The 17,827-nt window shown below is 42.5% G+C and overlaps 1 protein-coding gene across 1 annotated transcript in view; it reads left to right on the forward strand.

Moving 5' to 3' along the window:
- Positions 1-17,827, forward strand: part of LOC133852361 (peptide-N(4)-(N-acetyl-beta-glucosaminyl)asparagine amidase) — a 34,193-nt gene that overhangs the window by 11,643 nt on the left and 4,723 nt on the right. The window contains exons 8-14 of the mRNA XM_062289104.1: positions 5,652-5,713; positions 5,785-5,870; positions 6,454-6,509; positions 6,612-6,671; positions 6,774-6,861; positions 6,988-7,734; positions 7,847-7,907. Of these exons, the coding sequence (XP_062145088.1) occupies positions 5,652-5,713; positions 5,785-5,870; positions 6,454-6,509; positions 6,612-6,671; positions 6,774-6,861; positions 6,988-7,734; positions 7,847-7,907 (1,160 nt within the window). The remainder of the gene's footprint in view (positions 1-5,651; positions 5,714-5,784; positions 5,871-6,453; positions 6,510-6,611; positions 6,672-6,773; positions 6,862-6,987; positions 7,735-7,846; positions 7,908-17,827) is intronic.

Consider the following 17,827-nt stretch of genomic DNA (forward strand, 5'->3'; position numbering starts at 1 on the left):
CGAAGAAGGCCACTTTCAATGGGGCCTTGGTCCGCCAAATACTTTTCCAGGGGAAAAAAGAAGCTTCTTTGCAGGCAAGAGCCTTATAGAATGATCTAACATCAAAAAACCCTTTGCGAGAGAGGGTCCACCAAAGCCTGTCCCCCCCATCTTGAGCCACCTTGGATGAATACAGTAAGGAGAAAAAGGAAGCCATAACGTCCACCTCCCAATCGTGAACATCACGGAAAAATCTGACATCCCACTGATAGGAGCCACTTACCACTACCAAATGGTCTTCTACCAAAGAATCCTTGACACAAGCTATATCATAAAGAACTGGAAAGGCTTCCTTGAGGGGCATCTCTCCACACCAAACATCATCCCAAAAACGAGTCCTCGACCCATTGCCCAAGATAAATCTGGTATATCTACAAAACAAGCTCCACCCCTTCCTTATGTTCTTCCAACTCCCCACACCGTGAGACCCAAGGGGATCTAAGGAACACCAACCAGCCCTAGTAGAGCCATACTTCGCATCCACCACGGATTTCCACAGAGCTTCTCTCTCATTTGAATAACGCCACAACCACTTCCCTAACAGCGCCTTGTTGAAAATTCTCAAATTTCTTATGCCCAAACCACCTTCAGAAATAGGATGACAAACCTTGGACCAACTGACCAAGTGGTATTTGAATTCGTCGCCTATGCCACCCCACAAAAAGTCACGATGCAGCTTCTCAATGCGACTAGCAACACTGGAGGGAATAGGGAATAGAGAGAGAAAATATGTAGGAAGGTTGGAGAGAGTACTCTTTATAAGGGTAACCCTACCCCCCTTCGACAAATACAACCGCTTCCAGCTAGCCAACCGCCTCTCAATCTTCCCTACAACTTCATCCCAACAAGACTTAGCCTTAAAAGGAGCTCCCAACGGAAGACCAAGATACTTTATAGGAAGAGAGGACACTCCACAACCCAATATGTTAGCCAGACCGTCCATATTATCCACCTCACCCACAGGAACCATCACAGATTTGGCCAGGTTAATCTTCAATCCTGACACAGCTTCAAAAGAAATAAGAAGCATACGAAGATAATGAAGATGATCAGAATTAGCCCCACAAAAGACTAAAGTATCGTCTGCGAACAATAGGTGAGAAATGTTAATAGCTTCCCTGTTGCCAGAACCCACAGAGAACCCTGAAAGGTAGCCCTTTTGAACAGTAGCGAAGAAGAACTTACTAAGAGCCTCCATCACAATGACGAACAATAGTGGTGACAGAGGATCACCCTGTCTAAGGCCACGAGAGCTACTGAAAAAACCGGTTGGGGAGCCATTCACCAGCACAGAGAATCGCACCGTAGATATACAGTGCGCTATCCAAGAGCACCATCTCTCCCCAAAGCCACATCTTCTCAACATATACAGTAAGAAATCCCAGTTAACGTGGTCGTAAGCCTTCTCAACATCCAGCTTACAAAGTAACCCTGGTTCGCCGGATTTGATTCGACTATCCAAGCACTCATTGGCAATAAGAACTGAATCAAGAATTTGCCTGCCTTTCACAAAAGCATTTTGAGGGGATGATATAATCTTCTCCACCACCTTTTTAAGTCTATTTGCAAGGATTTTAGCAATGATCTTGTACACACCACTAACAAGACTGATAGGACGAAAGTCCTTTAAATCCACAGCCCCAGATTTCTTCGGAATTAAGGCAATAAAAGTGGCGTTAACACTTTTAACAAACTTGCTTTGAGAGTGAAAGTCCCATAAAACCCTCATAAGATCTGTCTTGATCACATCCCAACAGTCTTGGAAAAACGCAAGAGAAAACCCATCTGGACCAGGTGCCTTATCTCGATTCATGCTTTTCACCACCTCTAAGACCTCCACCTCCTCGAAAGGAAGTTCTAGAGAAGAGGCCTCAGCTGCATCCAAGGTGTCGAAAGCAATATTATCCATTCTAGGTCTCCATGGGAAGGGTTCTGTAAAGAGAGACTCATAGAATTGAGCCACATGCTCTCTGATAACCTGCTGGTCGGATGAAACAGAGCCATTGATGGAGAGCGACTCTATGGAATTAGACCTCCTGTTCGAGTTAGCAATCCGGTGGAAGAATTTAGTGCATTTATCACCCTCTTTCAGCCACAGAACCCTAGACTTCTGTCTCCAACTAATCTCTTCCTGCAAGGTAGAGTTCTCCAGTTCTCTGATGACCGCACATTTCCTCTCCTTTTCTACAGAAGATAAACCTTGTTGATCCTCCAACCTATCAAGAGTACATAACTCTTCCATGTGCAATTTTTTGCGAAACTCCACATTGCCAAACTCCTGATCATTCCATCTCTTGAGATCAACCTTTAAAGCCTTAAGCTTTTGAGTGAAGATGAAGCTAGGAGAACCCTGGAAACGATAAGACTCCCACCAAATCCGAACCCTATCCACAAACCCTTCAGCCTTCAACCACATATTCTCAAACTTGAACGGTCTGGAACCCCATTGAATGCCACTACAATCCAGGAGGATAGGGAAATGATCAGAACACAATCTAGGAAGCCTTTTCTGAATAGACCCTGGAAACTTGACCTCCCAATCTGGAGAGACAAGAAATCTGTCAATACGAGACCAGGAGGGGTTCTCCTGATTATTGGACCACGTGAAAGTCCCTCCAGCGAGAGGAAAGTCCATGAGGCCCTGCTCGAAAATAAAGTCTGAGAACTCCATCATAGCAGCGGTAAGGCGACCTTCCCTAGACCTTTCAGCAGGAAAACGAATGACATTGAAATCACCCCCAATACACCAAGGCATCTCCCACCAAGAAGCAAGGCCAGCCAGCTCGTCCCAGAGCAACCTTCTAACAGAGTCAAGGTTAGGACCGTATACCCCCGCGAAGGCCCAAGTAAAGTCATCGGCAACACTCCTAAAAGAACAAGCGACAACAAACTCCCCCACATACACATCTAATTTCTCAACAACCCTTCTATCCCACATGATAAGAATACCACCAGAGGCCCCGCTTGAGGGTAAGTAACACCAATCAACGAAGTGACATCCCCAAAGGCGCCTCACTAAGCTGTTGGAGATGAACTCCAGTTTGGTTTCTTGCAAGCAAATAATGTCTGCCTTCCATTGTCTAATTAGGTTTTTAACTTTCAACCGCTTGCTACCCTCATTTAAGCCCCTGACATTCCACGAGAGAATTTTTGGCTTCATAAAATACCTCCAATCGCCCTCCCTTTACACCTACTCTGAGAGTTGCTTCCGCTTCTCGCATCATAATTAATAGAACAAGATAATCTATTAAGTTCTCTATTGAACTTGTTGCCCGCTTTCAGAGAAGAACCCGTCTCCTTCTTGTCATTTTCAGCAAGGATAGCCTCAAACACGGCTGAAAGCTGACCTTCATAGCCATCACACGTAACCCCCACCGACTGGCTATACTCCAGAACCGCCTTCAAGAAATCCATTGGAGATTTTTTACCGGAAAGACCCCTGAAATTATCACCCGGACAGCAGCACAAAGGAGCCGGCTCTTCCTCCGGGGGCTCAATAAGCTTCATTCCATTCATGGGCCCCAAACCGGAAGGGGAGAAGAGAGTAATAGAGGTATCTACAACTTCTAACTCCGAGGGATAAAAGCCCGAAGGCATCAAAGGATCCAACGAACTCCGACCAGCCCAAACAACCATCACTGAGTCTGAACCCATCCTAACTGTGGCAGGGACTTCCGAAATTTTAGGAACAACCTCCAACCTAGAACCGGGTAGCTCAGACCCATTAAGAACCAGCGGAGAAGTTAAACTTTCCAAGGCAGGGACAACATTCAGCCCTCCGACGCAGAGCAGAGCTGGGCATATGCCGGTGTCCACCACGTTGATGAGTGGCCCGGGACCTAACTCCAACAGCTTGGAGTAGCATGCTAGAGTTTGGATATCGAGAGGAGCAGAAACACCACCGTCAGTCTCTGTGCATCCCGCAGACTGAACCGCACTCCTGGCTATATCCTTTTCTTCCTTCTCTTCCCTTGTATCCGCATCTCTGATAACAGGACGAGACCCCCGCTCTGGCCTGGAGGCAGACTCGACGCATGTGATCTCCAAAGACGTGATCGTCGTAGGGGGAAGACAGAACCCGCCAGAAGTCGACGCTCCCTCCGGAACACTCTCTGGACCTCCGGAACCCGACACTGCCAGTGGTTCTGTTACTGTAGGCGTTACTATAGGCATAGCCCGATCAGCCGTTGAAACACTTGGGTTGGGCTTAGATTTCGGAACCCAACAAGTCCTCTGCTTTTTCTTCTTTCTGTTCTTTTTCCTCTTCCGCCTGTCACCATTGGGCTTGAAGCCCGGCCCAACCAACAACAGCCCTTCACGCACACTACTCAGTGCTCGGTCCACCTCATTTTTCAACTTCTCCAGCTGGCTCTGCCAGAGCAGCAGGGAAGGTAGCGTGTCTTTCCCTCCAAACTTTTGAAATCCATCGCTTTTTTCACCAAAGGAGTAGACTGACTTGCCTCGGAAAACAACATGGGACTTTGCTTCCGAAATAGGAAAACTCCTGTCCCCCTGCATAGCGTCGAAGGCATAACGGTCATGATGGTCTTTACCCAAGAGGTGCTCCGTCTGACCCTTCTTCAACCCTTCCTCCTCCGGTCGGCGAGGACCTGTGCATAGCACTTCAGCGTAAGATGGTGCTTTGTCTGTGGTTGAACCAGTAGCATCATCAGTGCCAGCTCCATGATCGTGAACCCGCTCCATCGCAGGCGGAGTTCCAGTCCGAACCAGAACTTTCCCTGCTGAGTCTGAGAGGAAATCCCTGGTCTTACCCAGCTCTGCCAAGAAACTGCTCCATCCCCACCCATTCCGTCCTTCAGGAATGTAAATAATCCCTTTCAAACCTCCCAAGGCATAGGCTGCTACTTCGATAAAACTTCCAGCTGTGTTGCCTCCTCGCCTAACAATGAAGACCTTGGACCCCTCCCTGAAAGACCTTACAAAATCCGTCCCTGTAAACCTCAGCACACTCTCCAGGGTCAAGAGCAACCATCCGCAGCTCTGGGCACCAAGCAGTATGAGCCCTGAAAATCTCCTCCTCCTTTCCTCCACTCTTACCACCGAAGCACCTTCTATCACCGAGAAGACAAACGTTTTGGATTCCACATAGCACCACCTCTCCATTCCTAATCTACTCTAAAGAACCTCAATTAAAATTAACTAATCAGAAGAAAATCAGCCCCTCACAGCTCTAGGAGTGGTAGATTTCTCAAAACTAAGGAAACTCCTGGGATCGATTTACTGCTTCTATTTCTATCAAATACCGTATTTATGAATTGTAATTTGGTTTTTCTTGAAGTTCTTTAAGCCAGTTTCATAGCCTCTAATCCATGTATTGGTATACAATCAAGTGTAATGTTTCTACATTACATTTGTTTGTGGATTGGACAACCTGTGACAAGCAGTACATAGATTAACTGATTGGTTTTGTCCATCTTCTACTTTTCTGCTTATACAAGCCTTCTAAGTTGAGCGGCCAAATTGTGGGCCTATCAGAAATGGATTTCTGTTCTATCTTTACTTTATTTCTTTTTTATTTAAATTTTCTTTGCCAATGGCTGATGGGCTGAGTTGGTTGTCTAAACTGTCATTATGTGCCACCTTTTATACAGCTGCAGTGTTTGCTCAATAATCACTCGTTTCCCACGCTACAATGATCCATTAAAGGTACTTAGTTTTGTGACCTGAGTAGGAGTTTATGCTGTATTTCATAAATTTTTAATTCTCTCCCTTTCCTATATGCAGCTTGTGGAAACAAGAGGGGGCGTTGTGGGGAGTGGGCCAATTGCTTTACACTTTATTGTCGAGCTTTCGGCTATAAATCTCGTCTGGTTAGTCATCTGCGAGCATGTTAATGCAGTAACAAACATCTTAAAATGCAGATTTGTACTAAATTTATGTTCTCCTTTTTGTGGGGAAGCAGTGGGCAAATCGGTACAAGAATCCAGGTTTTTTTGGAATAGTGAATTATTTCCTAGTATATAGTATGGCCCATAATCGACAGGATGGCAAATCACAAATTCTGCACCCAAAATAGTTAGGACCTGAGGTACATGTGTTGTACAGAAACAACATCAATATACTAATCAGATAATTGATAACAGTCTCACATCAAACACTTACCTAAGAATATTGATAATGCATACAGGAGTATGATATCAATGATCTGGATATTTCTACGATACAATGTTTGGACTGCGTGATTTTGAAAATGTTTGGGCAGTGTGTGTGAGTGTGTGTCTGTGTGTGTTTTAGCATTGTGAACACTAATTGGAAGAGGAAGCATAATGAGACTTTTAATTATTTGTTATATGGAAGAACTGGACGCTTGAGAAAATATAAGGTTTTTTTTTTTTTTTTTTTTTTTTTTTTTTTTTTTTTTTTTTTTAATGCTAATATCCTTTCATTTTTCAGATCTTGGATTTTACTGATCATGTTTGGACCGAGTGCTTCTCACAAGCTTTAGGAAGGTGGATTTAATTCTCAAATAGCTGCCTTTTATTTATTTCTCTAGTAGCGTAAGAAATATCAAGTATTCTAGTGGATGTATTCTGACACCTATGATTGTGCAGGTGGATGCATCTTGATCCTTGTGAAGGAGTATATGACAGACCATTGTTATATGAAAAGGGGTATTTTGAATTTTCCGAAGTCAAATTACTTCTTTCATCCTGTGTCGTGATACTGGATGATGTTAAGTACCTTCTTTATACATAACCATGCCTTTCTTGTAGGTGGAGTAAGAAATTAAATTATGCAATAGCCATTGCAAAAGATGGAGTTTATGATGTTACCAAACGCTACACAAGGAAGTGGCATGAGGTAATCATAAAAATAGTAGTGGATTTTTCATCATCTAGATTTTCATAAACACATTTTTTTTCTTATATATATATAAAATTATATCTGGTTGAGTTGTTGACGAGGAAGAATTGTCTAAATTCACAGGTTCTGTCCCGAAGAAACATTACTACAGAGCCTGCCTTGTCAGCTGTCCTTACTACTATAACACAAGAATGTAGAAGAGGCTTTACTTCTCAGGTGCTTTCTGAACTTGACGATTGTGACAAGAAGGAAAGAGAAGTACTTGAGAGAGATTTATATTCTACTGATGATGACTCAATCTCATTACCTGGAAGACAAAGTGGGGACAAGGAATGGCGCAAGTTAAGACTGGAATTTGGCTCTAATTCTCAAATTTGTTCTTCTTGTCCAGTTCGTATATGCATAGATGAGCATGTGACAAGGATTTACAATGCATTTCATCCTGTCCTTTCTCAGTTTGTTAAGGAAGAACATGCTAAGGCTAAAGCTATTAAAGCGCTCAAGATTTTTGAAGGAATTATCATGGATGTCAAGAACTCACCCTTTAAAATGAGGAAGGCCTCCATAGATTCAGTTTCAAATAATACGCAAGCCTTTGTGCATCAGTTACTGCCTTCTTTTGCTGAGCTACTTGATGCTCTTTCACTGAAGAGTATGATGGACCATGATGGGAAGGTTGACATTTGTCTGGCTGGTGACCCTGTTAGAACCTCTTTAGCATTGCCTGTTGTGTTGGATGCTTTAGATGACATGGTTCATAATCTTAACAAATGTGACAACTTCGGTGAAGTTTCATTTCCCCTTCTGAAATCGAACAGAATACATTCCGGTTCAGTCCTTGCAAGTGGTGAGGAACTTCCTTTTGGAATTGTGAGTTCTTTTTTCCTTGTCTTGTGTGTTTCATCTGTTCACTAATTTGAGAATATATAGAGTATGCACCTCAAATGCATCTCCATGTGACTCCATCCTTCACAAATTTCAGGCCACATCAGCTTTTGATGGTATTCAAACTTCTAAATGGGAAGAACCTAATGGTGCAAAAGGTATTATGAACCAAATAGAGATTGTATCCCATTGTTAGTAACCTTGGCAATTATTTTTACATAAATATATCAACAGTTGAGTTGCTAAAAACTTCTGTTTACCAGTTGATAGAGGTTTGTAGACTCTACTTTTTATTCCAAGTTGGGTTCTAAGAATCTTTATACTGCTTTGCAAGAAAATGGAAAACAAAAAGAAACTGATATTTGGACTATGTATTGTATGGCTATCCACAAGTCTCTAATTCTTGATGAGTTTTAAGTACTTCTAACGAGTTAAGAGCCTTATTTCCATTTTAGAGCTATAACATGTGTTGTAATAATGGTATGTCTATGCTGCTGCTAAAATGATTTAAAGTCGCATGCAGAATATATAGCTTTTGGACTGAAACTCTATAGAATTACATTGAGGCATTGACCTCTGGTAATTATTTTACTTAGGGCTTATACTGGTATGGATTTTGCCACACAGCTTGAGGGTGTGAGTGATGATTGTCTGATATCAATTTAGAGTGATTGCAACCATGACTATTGGCACACCTTGGCCAGCATTTAGCTCCTAGTGATGGGTAATAAGATTAATTGCAAAACTTATCTTTTATAGGTTCTTTTGGTTGTGCTTTCCTTTCCTTTGGGGGAGGGAATTCGTCTCCTCCATTTATTCTACCTTTATTCAGTAAGCAAACATGTCTTTTTTGTTTCTAGTTCAAAACAGAACTAGAAAGTCTTGAACCAGTTTACCTTCAACAGAATAATCATAGACCATCCTAGTTTTCCCGTCTCTTGTTTTCTGGCAAGATCGGAGAAGCAGCCGGCGACGAAGGAGGGAGGAGACTGTACAGCTATTGGTGGAGCGCATTCTGCGCTGAACGACCTGGTTGCTTCTGCGGAAGGGCAAATACAGCTGGCAGATTTCAAAAAATTGCTCGTCTCCATCCGTGATGAAGTTACAAGATGACTGGATCGGCTGGAGTTGGGCCGGGTCATCGTAAGCCCAAACAAAGGTCAAACAGACATCGAAGTGGTTCAGGTTGCTTTGGGCTCTCCTGCGCAGGACCAACAAGGGAATAAGGAGAAAGGAAAAGAAGCAGCTGCCCAAGAGTTATGTGGAAGCCCACAGCTTACCTACAAGCGTCGGGTTCTACTTAGGCAGAAGATCCAAGCTGGGTCGACAACGGAGTCGGTGGAGGAAAAGGCCGAGCAAAGGCAGATATCACCGATGAGGTCGCTGGAGGTAAGTTCCGAGCTCGCCCATCCCGGTTCTGGGTCTGAAAGGTTGGGGAGTCGGGATGCTGCGCATGCGGGGAGCTTTTTGGAGGATATTGGAGCTGGTTCAGAGGGGGACGAAGGGGTCATCGGAGGGTTGAAATCGGCCACAGAGGAGGCTACTTCGATTGAGAACCAGGTTTCGATAGTCTATAGTCCGGGACCGGCAGAAAATCAGGAGGAGGAGGAGCGCTTTAACAAGGGCAGTGAAAGCGGGAGGTTGGGTAAGCTCGGACTGGTTTCTGGTTTGAGTGGAGAGGCAGGAGACGGCAGGGAGGTGGGGGAGCAAGGGTTAGAAAGTCCGAAACAGGCAGATTTTGAGATTGGACTGGGAGAGATGGCAGTACAGTGCAGGGGCCTAGAAATGATTGAAGTGAGTGGTAAGGTGGATGAGGTTATGAGTGATCTTTATTGTCGGGAGAAGGGTGATGGGGTTAACAGTTTAGCCTTGATGACTAGCACAGAGGAGAATCTGGGGGATATTGAGTTGCTGGATGTTATGCCTTTGGCAGTCTTGGAGAAGGATTTAGGAGTGGAGTCATCGGATTGGGTGCTTGAGAGAATTAGTGGTTTTTGCAAAGTTGTTGGAATTTCTTGTCCAGGCCTTGAGGAGAAGCTGATGGAATTGTTTAATGGTATTGAGGCACAACGGTTTTCTGATAGAGTGAGGCAAAACAATAATAGTAGTACTATGGGGAACCGAGGACTCCGTGAAGTGAAGAGGTTAGAGTGTTCGGTGAATTATGATGGGAAAGGAGGTCAATCGTCCAGGTTGACTAGGAAGGGGAGGGTAGGCAATTGCTTATGTTGAAGCCAAAAATAATTTCTTGGAATGTGCGGGGCATGAATGAGTTTGAGAAAAGAACGAAGATTAGGGGGTTGTTGAGGGAATGGAAAGCAGACATTGTATGTTTACAAGAAACAAAATTGGAGTTTATTACCAGGGAGTTGGTTTATAGTGTTTGGGGCTGTGCTTATGTGGATTGGGTGTATTTGGGCTCTAGAGGGGCTTCGGGAGGTATTTTGTTGATGTGGGATAGAAGAGTTGTTGAGAAGTTTGAAGAGTATGTTGGGAGATACGTGGTAGCCTGTGCCTTTCGGAATGTGTCAGACATTTTTGAGTGGGGTTTTGCGGGTGTTTATGGGCCTAATGATGATTGTGATAGAAGAGGCCTTTGGGATGAATTGGCGGGTGTGAGGAATATTTGGGAGATGCCGTGGTGTATGGGGGGGGATTTTAACGCTGTCCGGTATCCGAGCGAAAGAGGGGGGGAAGGGAGATCTACCCATGCTATGGTTGAGTTTTCTGAGTTCATTTTTGATCAGGCTCTCATTGATCTTCCCTTGGTTGGGGGGAGATCCACCTGGTCTAATTGCCGTTCGTGGTCCAGAATAGATCGTTTTTTGTTGTCTCCAGATTGGGAGGAGTATTTTCCTGAGGTTTCTCAAAGGCGTTTGCCTCGGGTTCTATCGGATCATTATCCTTTGCTCTTGGATTGCGGCATCGGTAGAGGAGGCAGGGGGTCTTTTAAGTTTGAGAATATGTGGTTGCAAGTTGATGGTTTTGAGGAGTTGGTAAAGGGTTGGTGGAGATCTTATGGGTTCGAAGGGTCGCCTAGCTATGTGTTCGCTCGGAAATTAAAAGCTTTGAAATTTGACCTTAGAAAATGGAACGAGGAGGTGTTTGGAAATGTAGGGGCTAATAAGAAGAAACTTGAGACTGAACTGTGCGAGCTGGATTTGATTGCAGAGGAGAGGCCGTTATCTGATGAAGAAAAAGAAAAGAGGGTAGAATTTTCCAGAAAGTTAGAGCAGCATGTCTTTCTTGAAGAGGTCAGTTGGAGACAGAAGTCCAGGGCTCTGTGGTTAAAAGAGGGGGACAGCAACACAAAATTTTTTCACCGTGTGGCTAACTCTCATAGAAGGCATAACATGATTGAGGCACTGGTGGTGGATGGTCAATTGACTGAGGATCGTGCAGTTATCAAAGATCATATTGTAGACTTCTACGCGAAGCTTTATAGTGAGCAGTATCAGTGGAGACCAAAGGTAGATGACTTATCGTTCTCTTCCATTGATGATATAGATGGAATTTGGTTGGAACGTGAGTTTGAGGAAGATGAGATTTGGGCGGTTATACAGAACTTCAAAGGGGATAAGGCTCCTGGGCCTGATGGTTTCTCTATGGCTTTCTTTCAGAAGTGTTGGGAGATATTGAAGAATGATATTTTTGCGGTGCTGAAGGAGTTTTATTCTACCGGTAAATTTGAAAAGAGCCTTAATGCTACTTTTGTGTCGTTGATTCCAAAGAAGGCCGGAGCGGTGGATATCAAGGATTTTCGTCCTATCAGCTTAATAAGTGGTATGTATAAAATCATCTCTAAGATTCTGGCTAATAGGTTGAAGGTGGTTTTGGGGAAGGTTGTTTCTCAGTCTCAGAATGCTTTTGTAGAGGGGAGGCAAATTCTGGATTCAGTGTTGGTGGCTAACGAATGTGTGGATAGTAAGATTCGTTCTGGAACTCCGGGCATAATTTGCAAATTGGATCTGGAGAAGGCCTATGATCATGTCAATTGGGAATTTCTGCTTTACGTTCTAAAAAGATGTGGTTTTGGGGAGAAATGGGTTGGCTGGATTGCTCATGCTATTTCTACTGTTTCTTTTTCCATCAATATTAATGGGTCGCCTTCAGGGTTTTTTCGTAGTTCTCGGGGTCTTCGACAAGGGGATCCTTTGTCTCCGCTCTTGTTCGTGATGGTGATGGAGGTTTTCAGTCGGATGACATATGCAACAGTGGATAGTGGGTGGCTATCGGGTTTCTCAGTGGGATCGAGTTCCCAGGTTGCCATGAAGGTTTCCCATTTATTATTTGCGGATGATACGTTGATTTTCTGTGATCCGGTTGTTGATCAGGTCCGAGATCTGAGGTGTTTGTTGCTTTGTTTTGAAGCAGTTTCCGGCTTGAGAATCAATTTATCCAAATCTGAGATGGTCCCGGTGGGAGAGGTAGAGGATGTCGAGGAGTTGGCTAGTATCCTTGGGTGTGGTGTGGCTTCGCTTCCGATTAAGTATTTGGGCCTTCCGTTGGGTGCTAAATATAAAGATTCTAATATATGGAACAATGTTATTGAGAAGATGGAAGCTAGACTAGCAGGGTGGAAGAAGGTGTGTTTATCTAGAGGGGGGAGGCTTACTTTGATTAATAGCACTCTCTCTAGCCTTCCTACGTATTTTCTTTCTCTTTTCTCTATTCCTGTGGGTATGGCTAATCGGATGGAGAAACTTCAGAGAGATTTCCTATGGGGTGGTGTTGGTGATGAATTCAAAATTCATTTGGTTAATTGGCGTACGATTTGCTCTTCAAAAGCTTCAGGAGGGTTGGGAGTGAGAAGTTTGGTTAGATTCAACAAAGCATTGATGGGTAAATGGTTATGGAGATTCGCTATGGAGAGAGATGCTTTTTGGAGAAAGGTGGTGGAGGTCAAATATGGTAGTTCGAGGGGTGGTTGGTGTTCTAAGGAGGTTGGGGGTTCTTATGGGTTTGGTGTGTGGAAAAGCATTAGGAGGGGATGGGATGACTTCGCTGCGCATGTGAAATATGAGATCGGGGATGGCTCGAAAGTCTTGTTTTGGCATGATGTTTGGTGTGGGGATATTCCTTTGAAGATCCTCTTTCCTGAGTTGTTTCTTATTGCTACAAGAAAGGATGCTTGGGTGGAGGATATTATGCAGAGACAAAATGGCACCATCTCATGGAATATTTTGTTTGCTCGTCCGGTTCATGATTGGGAGGTCGATGCGGTTAGTAGGTTCTTTGGGATTTTGTACAACTTCAAAGTTAGTAGCGAGGGAGAGGATAAGTTGTGTTGGGTGCCAGCCCGTAAGAAATCCTTTGAGGTAATGTCCTATTATCATTTGTTGTCGAGTCATTCTCAGTTCTCCTTCCCATGGAAAAGTATTTGGAAAGTTAATGTTCCCCCGAGAGTGGCTTTCTTTGTTTGGACGGCAACTCTAGGGAAATCTTTAACTCTGGATAATCTTCGTAAGAGAAACTTTATCGTAATGGATTGGTGCTATATGTGTAAATCCGCTGGAGAATCGATCGATCATTTATTTCTGCATTGTATGATGGCTTCTGAATTATGGAGGGTCCTCTTGCAACTGTTTGGGGTGGAATGGGTAATGCCGAAGTCGGTGAAAGATATGTTGGGGAGTTGGAGGGGCCAGAAGGGTAATCGGACCTCGTTACAGATTTGGCGCATGGCTCCGCTGTGTTTGATGTGGTGCATCTGGAGGGAACGGAATGCTCGCTGCTTTGAAGATTGTGAGACGGGTTTGTCAAATCTGAAGAGAAAGATGTTGCAATTGTTGTATATGTGGAGGGATAGAATTAAGACTATGCATGATTGTTCCTATTTTGATTTCCTAGACAGTTGTTCTCTTTCCCCCGTTCCTTAGGGGTTCCTTGTATACATCCTGTGTACTTTGGGTTGCGCCCCTTTGCGCCTTTTCAATAAATTTTACTTATCAAAAAAAAAAAAAATTGCTGTTCAAATTTTATTGTTATTATTCTCATTCTATTTTCATTATTATTGTGATTTGCATTAACTATATTACCGCAATAATTTGTATTAGGTTTTCTATTTAAGCATGTAGATGCCATATGGCTCTATTTCTTCTCCCTTCTTCCTATTTTCTTCAACTTGGTATCAGAACATTAGAATCCTAGGAGAAAAATTTTCTGGGGTCGTTCGGCCACTGACGTCTTTACGGATGTTGACGGCAGTATAGGTGAAGCGGCCTAGGGTTTTGATCAAAACAACCTTCTTCACTGTGATGTGGCTTTCGCTCTATGGAATAACATTTTTACTCGCTTTGGTATGTCTTGGGTTATGTCTAAAAGAGTTATCGACTTGTTTGCTTGTTGGTGGAAGTCTAGAAGGCCGGGGAATGCTGCGATTTGGAAGATGGTGCCAATCTGCATTTTGTAGTGTATTTGGAAGGAAAGAAATCTTAGGCGTTTTAAGGATTTGGAAAGTTCCATGGAGGATATTATAGCTTTGCTTTTTCATACGCTGTATCTTTGGACGATGGCTTTTTTGTCCCCACTGTCAATTAACTTTGCTGATTTCCTTGTTCATTTTTCTATTCCTAGTTAGGTGTTTCCTTATGTATATTTCCAGTATACTTAGGGGCACTTTATGCTTTCAATAAGACTAAATTTATTTATATTAAAAAAAAAAAAAAAAAAAAAAAAAAGACGACCGAGGCGGCACACTCACGGTTGTTAAAGACTGTTAGAGACTTCAGTAGTGGTGTAGTGTTCTGGTCAGAGTTCAACCAAATGTGGCGTTAATTGTTTTTTGCCATTTGACCTGTTTTTTCACACGATCTGGTGCAACAGAGGGTATATTGGCCTAAGTGGCGTTTCTCTGGATATTTTCTTGCCAAAATCTGCAACTCCGGCAGTGACAGTTCCGGTGGCTGTGCTAGGCATTAAATGGCAGGTCGTATGGCATGCTAAAAACAACAGTGTTTGGTACCCAGCAGAATGAAAGGTAGTCCAATCGGCAAACGATTGGTCTTTTTTCCAAAAAAAAAAAAGAAACCAATGTTGCATTATTCATGCTACTGTTTTCTGATGTTTATTCCTGATCTTTGATATCTTGTTGAGTCCAATTGTTGTGTATTGGAGCTATTTAGTTGGATATCTGATTTTAAATTGTCAGAAACAAGTCAAACCTTAGGAAATCACAAAAAGGGGGTGGAGAGTTAGGTAATCTCCTAAAGTGAAAATCCAACTCTCCAAATCATGATGTAAAATTGGATGAATATAATTATCTTGCTTGGTCGCAATATGCTCTTTTATATATTAAGAGATGAGGAAAAATGGGATACCTAAATGGTAAAATTCAGGAACCGATAGACAATACTACTTATGATAAATGGGAAGCAGAAAATTTCACTATTATGTTGCGGCTGTTACACTCAATGCAACCAGAGATTAGTCAGGTGTACTTGTTTGAGTTGTTTCTCAATATTGTGAAAGAAATTTGGGATGCAATAGCTCAAACTTATTTCAAAATGGAGAATGCAACAAAATCTACGAACTCAAATGTCGGATTTGTGGAACAATTCAGTGTGAATGGTTTTTAGCAACCTACTTTCATCAGCCTTGTGCATTATGGTGGGAGCTGGATCACTATCAAATCTTTCAGGATGCATGTGCAGCCAATGCTATTAAATTTCAGCAATTGGTAGAAGATGGTTAGATCTATGAATTTCCTGTAGGTTTGAATTCCAAATATGATCAGGTTCGTGTCAAGATCTTAAGAAATGAGCCTCTCTCATCTCTTCAAGAGATGTTCGTCTATATTCATTATGAGGAGAGCCGTCGAGGTGCTATGCTCCATTCTTCCTCCCAGGAGCTATAGACCTTGGTGACTGCATCCCAACATAAAGGAAAAGGTGATTATAGGAGTCATGGAGGCAAGACAATGGATGCTACCCCAGATGAGAGGATAATTGTTTTGTGATCATTTCCATAAACAATGACATACTCGAGACTTGTTGGCGACTTCATGGCCGGCCTACTCAAGGTAGAGGAGGTTGTTTTGGGGGTGGGACCTGGCCTCTGGCTAATCACTCTTCAACAGTTTTACCTGTCTCCTATACCAAGCTCTTTCACTTCTGCCACCGGGATTCTCACTCAGGAAGATCTAGGAACACTCCGTCAACTTATGTCACAACTGAGACCACTTAGCACTGCATCCTCCTCCTTTGCAAATTCAAGTAATTTAGCTTCATCTCTGAATGAGACCTACAGTGGGTACTAAATCTGATGGTTCCTATAGAACAGATTTAGGGACATCTGACCATATGACTAGTTTATCATCTCTTTTCTCTACATATAATCTTTGTTTAGGCAGGGAAAAAGTTAGAATAGTTGATGGTTCTTTATCATTTGTGTCTGGAAAAGGTTCAATTCCTGTAACTCCATCTATGTCTTTTACATCGGTTTTAAATGTACCTTACTTGGCACATAATCTTCTATCTATGGCTCGCATTACAGCTGATTTGAACTGCCGTGTGATTTTTTTATTCTCATTATTGTTCCTTCAAAATCTAGTCATAGGGAAGATGATTGACAGTGGTAGCCTGAAAGATGGTCTTTATATGTTGGACTCTTAACTCAAGAAACCTGGCTAGCTTAACCATGCTTACCACATCACATGAGCCCATGACTTAATGACAATAATTTCGCTTTGGCTTGCAGATTGGAGCATCCTTCGTTTTATTTGTTACAACATATTTTTCCTTTGTTCTCCCAAAATAATGTTTCGAAGTTCCAATGTGATACTTGTGAATTGGCTAAACATCATTTTGTGTCTTTTCCTGCTTGTGGCAATAAGAGTACTAAACCTTTTGTTATTGTTCATTTGGATGTTTGGAGTCCTATTGTCGTCTCTCAATCTAGATTTCGTTGGATTGTTACATTTATTGATGATTATTCTCGCACAACTTGGGTTTACTTGATGAAAGATAAAAGCGACATTTCCTTATGTTTTCAGATATTCATAAGATGGTTCATACCCAGTTCAATGCCTCCATTAAAATTGTTCATTTTGACAGTGGAGGAGAATACCTTTCTAATGACCTATGATCATATCTTAATGGCCATGTCATCATTCATCAAACAATTTGCATTCACACCCCACAACAGAATGGGGTTGATGAATGAAAGAACCAACACCTCCTAGAGTTAACCCAGATATTAATGATATTCATGAATGTTCCTAATACCTGCCAGAGTGATTTATTACTTATTGTTGCGTATCTTATTAATCGAATGTCTTCTCGTGTTCTAAATTTCAAGATACCCATTGATATTTTGGCACCCACTTTGTCTTCTTCACTATTTGTTTTGCCTCTGCAAGTCTTTGGTTGTGTTTGTTTTGTTCATCTTTATGGTCCATCTCGTGGGAAATTAGATCCTAGAACTCTGAAGTATATATTTTTGGGGTATTCGCTCACTCAGAAAGGGTATCAAATATTATCATCCCCCCTAAACAAAGCATTTTGTGTCTATGGATGTGGCATTTTTTGAGTCCCAATCCTTAGTTTTCTACTCTTAAGACTTCTCTTTAGGGGGAGACATGTAGTGAAAAGAAGTCCTCGACAAATCGAACAGATCCTTTACCTATACCTACCACTTTAGCATGACAAGATGTTCTAGAATGTGATGTTCCGCATTCAACTATTGGTGAGCAGGGTGAACCACCAGTGGAAGAGTTAAGAGTATATTCCAAACATCAGAGGAGTAAAACCATCCTTCAATCTCTTCGCCAAAAATCGACTGCTCAATGTAAAGGAGTCAGGCTCTCGACATCCCATATCTAATTTTGTTTTGATTCCAAAATCTTTCATTGTCTTATTGAACATTTCTTTCTAAATTGCCGTATGTGTCCGTTGCCCAAAGTGTACAAGAAGTACTTGGGGATCCAAAGTGGAGGGAAGTGATGCAAAATGAGATGAAAGCCCTTCATAAGAATACCACATGAGACCTAGTTGAATTACCCAAAGGAAAAAAAGGACAGTAGGATGCAAATGGGTGTTTACAGTAAAGTAAAAAGTTGATGGGCCGGTAGAAAGATACA

The sequence above is a fragment of the Alnus glutinosa genome, chromosome 12 (assembly GCF_958979055.1).
Source record: "Alnus glutinosa chromosome 12, dhAlnGlut1.1, whole genome shotgun sequence".
NCBI classification, from domain to species: Eukaryota; Viridiplantae; Streptophyta; class Magnoliopsida; order Fagales; family Betulaceae; genus Alnus; species Alnus glutinosa.